Source organism: Chelonia mydas, chromosome 6 (assembly GCF_015237465.2).
Source record: "Chelonia mydas isolate rCheMyd1 chromosome 6, rCheMyd1.pri.v2, whole genome shotgun sequence".
Lineage (NCBI taxonomy): Eukaryota > Metazoa > Chordata > Testudines > Cheloniidae > Chelonia > Chelonia mydas.
This window is the reverse complement of record NC_051246.2, coordinates 30,866,255-30,878,337: the sequence shown is the minus strand read 5'-3', so window position 1 is coordinate 30,878,337 and position 12,083 is coordinate 30,866,255. Positions and strand designations below refer to the sequence as shown.

Genomic DNA, 12,083 nt, shown 5'->3' with positions numbered 1-12,083 from the left:
TGTGCTTCCCAGTCTTTGGATAGTTACCAGGCAGCTGACAGCAGTCTCATGAGAGGTTTCTGGTCGTGCATTTAACCCTAACATCTTCACTTAAAAACAGAGGACTCTTGGCTTTCAGAGTGGTAGCTGTGTTAGTCTGTGTCAGCAAAACCAACGAGGACTACCTGTGGCACCTTCGAGACTAACACATTTATTTGGGCATAAGCTTTCGTGGGCTAAAACCCACTTCATCAGATGCATGGAGTGGAAAATTCAGGAGGCAGGTATATTCACAGTACGTGCAAAGATGAGAGTTGCCTTACCAAGTGTGGGGATCAGTGCTAATGAGACAATTCAATTGAAGTGGAAGTGGGCTATTCTCAACAGTACAATACCAAGGGAGGAAAAATTACTTTTGTAGTGGTAATGAGGCCAATGTAATCAGGGTGGCCCATTTCAAACAGTTGACAAGAAGGTGTGAGTAACAGTAGGGTGAAATTAGTACGGGGAAATTAGTTTTTGTAGTGACCCATCCCATCTTCATGTCAGCCTAACAGTCCTGAGGAAGAGCTCTGTGAAGATCCGAAGCTTGTCTCTCTCCCCAACAGAAGTTGTTCCAATAATAGACATTATTACCTCACCCACCTTGTGTCTCTAATATTCAGGGAGCAACGCAGCTACAACAACACTAATTACCCCTAGGCCCACTCTTGAACAAAAGATCAAAGAATTTAGCAGTATGCAGTGGGGGGTTCTTAATATGACTCTGCTCAAATAATTTTTTAGGCCTTTCCTCAATTTTTAGGGTAAAAGTGCGTAGTCAATAGGCCTCACATCTTACAATTTGTTGGAGGCAGGGGGCGCTGTGGGGTGGATGAGGTGCTGTCTGTCTGTGTGAGGCAGGGCTGCAGGGGGCGCTGTGGGGTGGCTGAGGTGCTGTCTGTCTGTCTCTCTCTGGCCAGCCCCTGGGCAGGGTTGTTGGTGCTGGCCCCAGCAGTCGCGTGGCAGGGAGCGCTGAGCCCCCAGGGAGGGGAGGAGGGAGCAGGCTGCAACTTGCTCCGGGTGCCCCCCCGCATCGTGCCCCTGCCTTGTCGGGCGTTGGGCAGAGTCCATCTGCCCTGGCCCAGCACTCCCAGACTTGCGGCTGTCTGGGCGGGCCTGGGGAGCCGGGCAGGGGAGGGGATAAAGCCCCTGCAGGCGCTGGGAGAAGGTGACATCAACTCCCTCCGCTTCCAGCACCGCCTGCGAGCCCCAACCCCACCTAAACTTGGGACAGCAAATTTTTTGCTTGGGGCAGCAAAAAACCTAGAGCCGGCCCTGGGAGCCAGTGCCCCGTGGGGTGTGTGCGCTGTGGGGTCTGGGTACACGGCGGGGCAGGGGAGCCAGTTCCAATAATCCGCCGCCTCCGATACGACTGGCAGCTCTTTTTTCTCCATCCAAGGGGTCTTCTGCGAGATGTCTCTGAGCTGCCAGTCTTCTACCAGGACCTCCTCCAGACCTGGAAGCTGTTCTTGGCAACCAGGTCCGTTGTGGCCACTGAGGGGGCTAGTTGTAAGGGCTTATGGACATTTAGCACTAAAAACAGCTTTCCTCATAGCCATTGTTGAGGTTTTGGATTAAACTAAGAGCCAAAGAGTTCCTTTGCGTGACTTTCTAGGATATTCTCTGCAATCTGATATAAAAACTTGTTCACTATATCCTAGAAACGTCACTAGATGATGCTAGTGAATTAGCTGATTCTCCAAGGTACTGGGCAACAAAAATTCAGAGGGAAAGCTGGAGCCAAAACAAAATCTGATTGAAATATCAAGAGATTTGAATCACTCAAGACAAGACTATGATTTTTTTTAAAAAAATACTGCTGATTTGTTGGAAGATCAGAATTAAACTGCAAAGAGCGTCACTGATTTATAAACTCAACTATATTTATGCTGTACAATATACTATATGAAGTTATACACTGTGCCAAGTGATCTTCCTATATCAGTGCTTAAAAAACTCAACACATTCAACTCTGGATAAATGCTTCTCTATACTTAATCAGCAATCAATATTTAATATAGATCATGTATTATACGGGTGCACTCACGAGTTAAGATTCACTAACCATGTTCTCCATCCAACAGGTTCATATCATCCAAATGAACAATATTAGTATAGGCTTCTATTCTTCTACCCAGTTCCAACCACAGAGAGAGATATCCAGGCCAGAAGCTTAATCAGCAGAGACTGCGGGTATTGTTCTTCTTCTTTTCCCCACGCTGGCCAGCGATGAGGCTAACTGAGTGAATGGCAGGTTTGAGCTGTGAACCTCTGAGGCGAGAAAAAACTGCCAATAAGAACAGGACCCACCAAGGCAGAGGAGGAACTTTGTCACTATATATATATATATATATATATATATATAAAAAACCACAGTCTCTTGTCTGGTGAAAAAAATTTCCCTGGAACCTACCCCCCAACACACATTTACATTAATTCTTACGGGGAAATTGGATTTGCTTAACATGGTTTCACTTAAAGTAGCATTTTTCAGGAACATAACTACAACATTATGCAAGGAGTTACTGTACATTGATGTGTCCACAGGCGTTATCATCCTTATTCCTTCAATCCGATCAATGAGAAATTCTACAAACTCCTACTCAGCATATCTCCAAATTCTTGAATTATCAACAGTGTACCAAAAAAAATTATATTTTAATTATTTTTCTTCTCTCAGCACACTTGACCCCTTCCCTAAGCCATGAGAATTTAGCCAATGACCTCACATCAGGCATATAAAAAGAAACACAAGGGAAGGGATTACCATTCAGACTCGATCAGCACGTACAAGAGAGGAATGTATTAGAAATTTTCTCCTCCTCCTCCTATTTCACCTCATTAAGCCACAAGAAGTGAGAGAGACATCTCCCAAGTTGTTTATTTTGAAGACTGAGAAGCAAATAATGTCTCTTTTCTTTAATTGAGAATTTGCTAATACTTCAGTGTTTGTAATCTTTGGGTATCAATCTGTCCCACAAAATAAACAAGTCATGTTATATCCCTACCTTGGGACTTTGTCAATCAAACCGATAAACCTAGTCTATTGATCAGATTTAATTACATTTAATAGCAATAAAAATTATCATGGCTATAGAGAAATGTGTCATTTTAAAGGCAGCATCACATCATCTCTATACTTAAAAATGCTGAAGATTAAACAACCATTATAAATTTGAAAGCCACCAGAATTAGCATCAATAATGGCTGATGTATTGAGCTCTAATTACCAAAGGCTTTAGTTCAAATCATATGTAAAATACAAGGAATTGAGGCCATTTATCTCAGGTGATCCTCAACCAGTGACCACCAGATTGTACGCCAAGCAACTCCCATACCCCAGCTCCCTTACTTCAAAGATCAACCTGGGAACTAGCTTCTTCTTTGATTCCCATCGGCCAGCGACAACAGGGCCGAAAGAAGTCTTTCCATCACTTTCTGTCTTGTACCAGTTCCACGGTTTTGTTCATCTTTAAACCTTTTTGTTCTATATCATTCTTCACTGTGCCTATCCAACACGCAACCTCCGTCTTCCTCATTTCTAGTTCCTTGAACTTTGGTATATACCACCAAAAATGATACCCTTTCCGGATACATTCCTGACACGTGTCCAAACTGTAATTATCTTTCTTCACTCTTCCATAAAAGCACTTTTTCTTGCTTTACCTGTTTTCTTATTTCATTGTTCATTTTCCACAGTCTTGAAACTCTCAACACTCCCCTCAGCCAGTTCATTTCTGCAGTTAGTATCTTACATTCCTCGGCTTTCCTCACACTCCAACATTCCAACCTGTACAACGGTACAGGCATGATAACTGTCTCCTACACACTGATTTTAGCCTTCCACATCTTGCAGAGTTTTCTCAATGCGGTCTTCTTTTATATCATCTTCGCAATTCCCATGTTTTTCCAACTGTTCTAGTTCTTTGTCTCTAAGTTTGATCTCGACCTCTTCCCTCTTCTCTTCCAGTTGTCACAGTTTTTGCCTTCCTCGTGTTGATCTTCAGTCCAAATTTTATGCATTCCTAATCTACCTTGGCAGTTATTCTCAGTAAATCTTCCTTGGGACAATGCTATGAAATCAATATCCTCTGTGAATCTAAAGGTGATTCACTATCCTCCCACATGAAATAAAAGGAGTCATATTATCTCTCAGTGCTAAACAATACTGCTTCCAGTATCAAGTTGAACAAATCTAGCTAAAGGGTGCATCCTTGTCTCACTCCTATGGTTATCCTGAACCTTTCCATCAGCTTCTTGTCTTCTCTCACCGCACTCATTGACTTGCTATAGATGTTTTCTACCAGCTTGATCAATTTTTTGGCGATGCCATATGTTCTCAAGACTTGTCATAATCTTTTCTGCCAAATGCTATCAAAAGACTGTCTGAAGGCTCTCAAGTTGTTAGAACACAACCAAATTTGTTCTAGCTCCTTCTCTGATATCTGTCTCATCACAAACAGCTGACTTTTTATACTTCATCCTGGTCTAAATCTGGCCTGTCCCTCTGCAAGCGATGCTTAGTGCTTTTCCCCCCACACACTCAGTGAGCTGATTCCTCCATAGTTCTTAAACTCATTCAATCTCCTATTTTATAGATCACTCCTATTATCGCCTTCCCCCATTCGCTCTGCCCTTGCTCGTAAAGTTGGTTACATAGTTTGTGCATTGCCTTTCATGTGTGTTGCTCACCTGCGCCTAACTGCTCTGCTCGTCACTTCCCAGGACCTTTCCAGTGAAATCTTTACTTCTAAGAACTCCTGCTTCTGTTCTCCCTCATTTGTACAGGAAAACTTGTCCTGTGTTTTGAATTCCATACAGCTCTGCAAAATATGCTTTCCCTCATTTGTGATTTGCTTTTCATCCTCAACTATTTGCCCTGCTTCTCTTTCACAGTTGACATCTTTAACTCATATGTTCCATTCAGTTTTCTTATCTTGCAGTACAACTTGTGTCACACTTCTTTTTGTGTATTTCTCTACTTCTTTACGCTGTTCATTTATCCAGTTGTTTTGGAATCCCTTGCTTTCTGTCTCACCTCTCTGGTCAACCTATTATTCTCCCCTCTTAGACTTGCGTCTTTCCTTTTTATTCTCCTTTACCTTACCACTCTTGTCACTCAACCACAGCATTTCATCCGTTATTCAGCTTTACAGTTGTATTCAACACTTCATTACAGGATGCTCACCAACATACCTCGTCCATTGACATGTCCCACACTTTATAAATGTCATTCTCCATTTCTTCATCTAGCTCTATCTGCACTTCCTCATGGTTCAAGTTGGAGTCACTCTTTTCAGGGCTAATGACCTATCAAGTGAAGTAAAAGAAAATGGGGCAATAGTAAGGGAGTCACAGTCAAGAACTACAACTATTGCTTTAGTTACCCAAAGCCAGACATCACTAACAATCTACTCTTTTCAGACCCTCCAAAACTGTACTGCTCATTTTTAAGCATTTTCTAAATGAATCTTCTTAGGCAGAAAAGACTTTCCTTGAAAGAGATGCAGGTCTTTAACCTCATCTTGGCTCAATTTACCCATCTTAAAAAGCAGAGACAACAGTACTTACCTACCTGACAGACTGCTGGGAAGTTTAATCAACATTTGTTAGAGGGTGTAAGGTCCTCTCTTGAAAAGTTCAAGTATTACTTCCTTTGCAGAGATACTACATACAGATGAATTAAGATATATTTCTCATAACAAATCTTCAGACTACTTAGTAAAACATTATATGAGTGACAAAGTGAAACTCTCATGGATCAGAATTAATTGTGTGCACTGGGCTAGCCATATTAAAGTTATGAAATCATACAATGATATTAGAGATCGCTAGTGAACTTCAAATAACTAAAGCGATGAGAACAAGTCACAGTCATACAGTTTAAGGCGGGAAGGGACAGCCAGATCATCTAATCTGACCTCCTACATATCATAGGCCACCATCACCACTCAGCACCTGAACACTAAACCCAACAACAAAAATTTGACAAAAGTTTTACAGTCCATAAATGACTAAACTATTATGTGTCACAAACAGAGAACAGGAAAGACCGAGGTGTACCAGTACCCGAGGCTCCTGAAATGGGATGGAAATAATCAATTATGTGAGATTATACTTAGATAAACCTGGCAAGTGACCCAAATCCACATGCTGCTGAGGAAGACAAAAATCCCCCAAGGCCACTGACAATATAACCTGTAGGGAAATTCCACCTGATCCCACATATAGCAATCGATTAGACCCTGAGCATGTGAGCAAGAACCAGCAAGCCAAGCACCTGAGAGAGAGAATGTTTGGTGCCACCCCAGAGTCCTGGCCCTCCCCGTCCAGCATCCTATCTCCAGTCCTGGTTATCCCTGAGGCTTCAGAGGAAGGTAATAAAAAAAAAAAGGAAAACACTCCCAGAATACATGAGGGGGCAGCGGCGGGCAGGAAATCCCTTTCTGATTCCTGCCAGTGGCTGACTAAAACCCTGAAGCATGAGCTTTTAGGAACATAAGACATAAACCAGAAGTGAACCCAAGGGCTCTTAAGCCTTAACTCCCTACATCACAATCAACGCTGTCATACAATTACATGCATAAATTTCTCCAGCACTTTCTTAAAACTCATTGAGTTGGTTGCCACCACAACTCCTACTGGGATGCTGTTCCCATCCCTCTGATCCATTTATTATTGCACCAAAGTTGTCCTTTAGCTAAAACAGCTCTTCATCCTCCCTTGTATTGACCCCACTAAGGCATTCATAGTGAGCAATCATATTGCAGGTCACTCACTGAGGAGGTCACTTTCTCTCCATGTTACAACACCCATTATTTAACCTGCAGGCGAACTGTTAACACAGAAAGAGCTCAGTACCTAAGAGTGTCTGCAGCACATCTTCTGAGACCAATAAATGATACCTATCATAGAATCATAGAATATTAGGGTTGGAAGAGACCTCAGGAGGTCATCTAGTCCCTTGCTCGAAGCACGACCAACACCAGCTAAATCATCCCAGCCAGGGCTTTGTCAAGCTGGGCCTTAAAAACCTCTAAGGATGGAGATTCCACCACCTCCCTAGGTAACCCATTCCAGTGCTTCACCACCCTCCTAATGAAATAGTGTTTCCTAATAGCAAACCTAGACCTCCCCCACTGCAACTTGAGACCATTGCTCCTTGTTCCGTCATCTGACACCACTGAGAACAGCCGAGCTCCATCCTCTTTGGAACCCCACTTCCGATAGTTGAAGGCTGCTATCAAATCCCTCCTCACTCTTCTCTTCTGCAGACTAAAGAAGCCCAGTTCCCTCAGCCTCTCCTCCTAAGTCATGTGCTCCAGTCCACTGGTCATATTCATTGCCCTTTGCTGGACTCTCTCCAATTTGTCCACATCCTTTCTGGAGTGGGGGGCTGAAAACTGGACTCAGTACTCCAGGTGTGGCCTCACCACTGCCGAATAGAGGGGAATAATCACTTCACTCAATCTGCTGACAATGTTCCTACTAATGCAGCCCAATATGCCTTTAGCCTACTTGGCAACAAAGGCACACTGCTGACTCATATCCAGCTTCTCATCCACTGTAATCCCCAGGTCCTTTTCTGCAGAACTGCTGCTTAGCCAGTCGGTCCCCAGCTTGTAGCGGTGCATGGGATTCTTCCATCCTAAGTGAAGAACTCTGCACTTCTCCTTGTTGAACCTCATGAGATTTCTTTTGCCCAATCCTCCAATTTGTCTAGGTCACTCTCGACCCTATCCCTATCCTCCAGCATATCTACCTCTCCCCCCAGCTTAGTGTCACCTGCGAATTTGCTGAGGGTGCAATCCATCACATCATCCAGATCATTAATAAAGATGTTGAACAAAACCAGCCCTGGGGCACTCTGCTGGATACCGGCTGCCAACTAGACATCGAGCCATTGATCACTACCCACTGAGCCTGACAATCTAGTCAGCTTTCTATCTACCTTATAGTCCATTTATCCAATCCATACTTCTTTAACTTGCTGGGAAGAATACTGTGGGAGACCGTTATCAAAAGCTTTGCTAAAGTCAAGATATATCACATCCACTGCTTTCCCAATATCCACAGAGCCAGTTATCTCATCATAGAAGGCAATCAGGTTAGTCAGGCATGACTTGCCCTTAGTGAATCAATGTTGACTGTTCCTGATCACCTTCCTCTCCTCCAAGTGCTTCAAAATGGTTTCCTTGAGGACCTGCTCCATGATTTTTCCAAGGACTGAGATGAGGCTGTAGTTCCTCAGGTTCTCCTTCTTCCCTTTTTTAAAGATGGGTACCATATTTGCGTTTTTCCAATCATCCGGGACCTCCCCCGATCGCCATGAGTTTTCAAAAAAACAGCCAATGGCTCTGCAATCACATCAGCCAATTCCCTCCGCATCCTCGGATGAATTAGATCTGGACCTATCATGCACGTCAATCAGTTTTGTAAGGTCACTGAACAGCCAATTCTTTCTGTAGACTGTGTTCGCAATGGAATCCCCTGCAGCCTCCTTGTCCTCAGCATCACTAGAAGGGGGCGAAGGATTCCGGTCCATTTTTCAGAAATCCAGCAGGATCTCTGGACCAGAAGCTTTCCAGCAATCCTGATTCTCTAGAAACAGAGATGACCAAGCAGTGACTCCAGGCAAGAGCCAGCAGCATCCCTGTCCCCACCAAACCATGGGAGGGTCCCCCACAGCCACAACCTGTGTCCCCTTCCCCACCACAGCATGAACTCCTTATCCCACATAGCACTGATTCCTCCTTCCATCCCATCTACTCTCTCTAAACCCAGGTCCCTACCCCACCTGGACACCCCCTGCACAGGGCACCGGCTCCCCTGACCTCTGCCCATGTATCTAGACTCCACAGCACACACGACCCACGGGGAACAGGCTTCCCCGTCCCATGTACCCAGACCACACACACCACAAGGAGCACCAGCGCCTCCACCCCAGGTACACAGGGCCCACAGCACACACACCCCAAGAAGTACCGATTCCCCCACCCTACCCAGGCAGCCACTGGTCTGGGAGTGCCGGGCCGGGGCAAGTGACTCCGCCCATCGCCTGGCGAGGCAGAGGCATGGTGTGTGGTGGGGGGCACCCAGAGCGAGCGCAGTCCGCCCCCTCCACTTCTGCTTGGGGGCTCAGCTTCTCATGCCGCTGTGGGGATGGGAGCAGCTTCTGAATCAGCCCCAGCTGGACTCGCTGCTCAGCTGCACAAGCCCACCTGCATCTAAAGGCCCTTCCCCCCAGCCTTGTGGGAGGGACCACTGGACGCGGGATCCAAATGAATTCCTGGGACAACTAAGGAATAACAGGGACAGGAGTGGAGGCCACAGGTTCAGAACTAGGGATCCAGAGAGCGACACCGAGCAGAGAACCCCAGACAGCACCCATTGCTCCTAAAAGCTGCCTAAGGAGCCAGCAGACGCTACCCAGAGGAACTTTGCCCGGATGCGTGAGACCAGGGAGGAGTGGAAATAGGCCCCACAGTCACAGAATACTCCCTTGTCTAGCATCCTCATCCTGGTGTTGTAAATGGACACTTTGGCCAGTGCCAGGAGGAGGTTGATGACGAGGTCTCACGACTTCATGGGACCACAGAAAGGGTGTCACTATATGACGAGAGGTGGGGAAAAGTGCATCCAGAACCACAACAGGAGGTTCTGGAGGAGCCAGAATAGGGGCTGCAACCTGGCACATACGAGATAAGCATGCGCCAGGTTCTGCCTCATGCCACAAAAGGGTAGATGTCAGGAATGGGGGTGAACCATGCCAGGTACACACCCGTGCTCCTCGCTCCATGAAGGAGCTGCCAACCGGTATCCCCAGTGGGATGTTGGACAGAGGTGGAAAAGAGTCTGGCCCACCAGGGTTCCTCACCGTCTACAGGTGGTAAATAGTCCTGCCACTTGGCGTCGGGGTGGGACACGAGGGTGAGGAAATTAAACGTGTGGAGCACGAATGTGTATAGTTGTTCCCGTGGTGCGGTTCAGCAGCGAACCAGTTGCAGGGCACACAGCCAGGTCGGAGTATAAACGGGAGGGTGCCGAGGGGCTCACAGGTCAGGGGCCCGTTGAAAAGGTCTGGAGGGTCAGGGGTGAGCAGGGAGCACTCTCCCGGAGGACCCACTCACGGAAAATCTGAGAGGTAGGCAAGAAGCATGCCCCCACCTCCTGGAGTATGTGCAGGATCTGAAGGATGGAGAGCCCCCTGCATTGTCTGGCACTCGGGGATCCATCCAGTGCCTGCTGTCATAGTCCAGGAAGTGTCTGATTCTGGTGGTTTCTGCCAGGACCAGCCTCCAGGGAACCGAGGGGGACTCTGCCACGGCACACGAAGGTGGGGGTTGCGTAGCAGGGGCACCCGGAGGAGGTCCGCGCCCTCGGTGGCCACAACGGACCCGGTGGCAGAGAACAGCTTCCAGGTCCGGGGGAAGTAGAGGTGCAGCTTGGAGACAACTCGCTGAAGACCCTTTGGATGGAGAAAAAAAGAGCTGCCAGTCGTCTCGGGGGCACTCGGAGGCGGCGAATTATTGAAACAGGCTCCCCCGCACCACCATGTACCCAGAGCCCACAGCGCGCACACCCCATGGGGCACCGGCTCCCCCGGCCGCCCAGGCAGCCGCTGGTCTGGGAGGGCCGGGCCGGGACAGGAGACTCCGCCCATCGCCGGGCGAGGCAGGGGCGCAGCGCGGCGGGCACCCGGAGCAAGTCGCGGCCCGCTCCCTCCTCCCCCTCCCCAGGGGCTCAACCCCTCATGCCGCTGCGGGGACGGGAGCGGCTCCTGCATCAGCCCCAGCTGCTCAGCCCCGCGAGGGGCCGGATCCCGCCGCACGCGCCTCACCCGGCCAGGGGGGCTCAGCGCTCTCCGACGCGCGGCTCCTGGGGCCGGCACCAACAACCCTGCCCCGCGGCCAGCCAGAGAAAGACAGACAGACAGCGCCTCAGCCGCCCCACAGCGCCCCCTGCAGCCCGGCCTCCCACAGACAGCGCCTCAGCCGCCCCACAGCGCCCCCTGCAGCCCGGCCTCCCACAGACAGACAGCGCCTCAGCCGCCCCACAGCGCCCCCTGCAGCCCAGCCTCCCACAGACAGACAGCGCCTCAGCCGCCCCACAGCGCCCCCTGCAGGCCTGCCTCCCACAGACAGACAGCGCCTCAGCCGCCCCACAGCGCCCCCTGCAGCCCGGCCTCCCACAGACAGACAGCGCCTCAGCCGCCCCACAGCGCCCCCTGCAGCCCTGCCTCCCACAGGCAGACAGCGCCTCAGCCGCCCCACAGCGCCCCCTGCAGCCCGGCCTCCCACAGACAGACAGCGCCTCACCCACCCCACAGCACGCCCTGCAGCCCGGCCTCCCACAGACAGACAGCGCCTCACCCGCCCCACAGCGCCCCCTGCAGCCCGGCCTCCCACAGACAGACAGCGCCTCAGCTGCCCCACAGCGCCCCCTGCAGCCCGGCCTCCCACAGACAGACAGCGCCTCACCCGCCCCACAGCGCCCCCTGCAGCCCGGCCTCCCACAGACAGACAGCGCCTCAGCAGCCCCACAGCACCCCCTGCAGCCCGGCCTCCCACAGACAGACAGCGCCTCACCCGCCCCACAGCGCCCCCTGCAGCCCGGCCTCCCACAGACAGACAGCGCCTCACCCGCCCCACAGCGCCCCCTGCAGCCCGGCCTCCCACAGACAGACAGCGCCTCACCCGCCCCACAGCGCCCCCTGCAGCCCGGCCTCCCACAGACAGACAGCGCCTCAGCTGCCCCACAGCACCCCCTGCAGCCCGGCCTCCCACAGACAGACAGCGCCTCACCCACCCCACAGCACCCCCTGACTCCAACAAATTGTGAGATTTGAGGCCTATTGACTATGCACTTTTACCCTAAAAATTGAGGAAAGGCCTAAAAAATTATTTGAGCAGAGTCATACTAAGAACCCCCCACTGCATACTGCTAAATTCTTTGATCTTTTGTTCAAGAGTGGGCCTAGGGGTAATTAGTGTTGTTGTAGCTGTGTTGCTCCCTGAATATTAGAGACACAAGGTGGGTGAGGTAATAATGTCTATTATTGG

At 49.4% G+C, this 12,083-nt stretch overlaps 2 protein-coding genes across 3 annotated transcripts in view; both read right to left on the bottom strand.

The window, feature by feature from the left end:
* Positions 1–9,926, bottom strand: part of LOC102934247 (serum amyloid A-5 protein-like) — a 35,877-nt gene extending 25,951 nt beyond the window's left edge. The window contains exons 1-3 of the mRNA XM_043549140.1: positions 9,899–9,926; positions 5,218–5,331; positions 2,087–2,292 (exon numbers count right to left, since the gene is read on the bottom strand). The gene's annotated coding sequence lies outside the window, so the exon portion shown is untranslated. The remainder of the gene's footprint in view (positions 1–2,086; positions 2,293–5,217; positions 5,332–9,898) is intronic.
* Positions 1–12,083, bottom strand: part of LOC102936545 (serum amyloid A protein-like) — an 80,742-nt gene that overhangs the window by 17,481 nt on the left and 51,178 nt on the right. The window contains exon 20 of one of the 2 annotated variants that reach the window (XM_043549130.1): positions 2,087–2,193. In XM_043549130.1, coding sequence (XP_043405065.1) covers positions 2,087–2,193 — 107 coding nt within the window. Of the gene's footprint in view, positions 1–2,086; positions 2,194–5,217; positions 5,334–12,083 lie in introns of those variants that run through there. The other variant, XM_037899688.2, reaches the window with a different exon arrangement.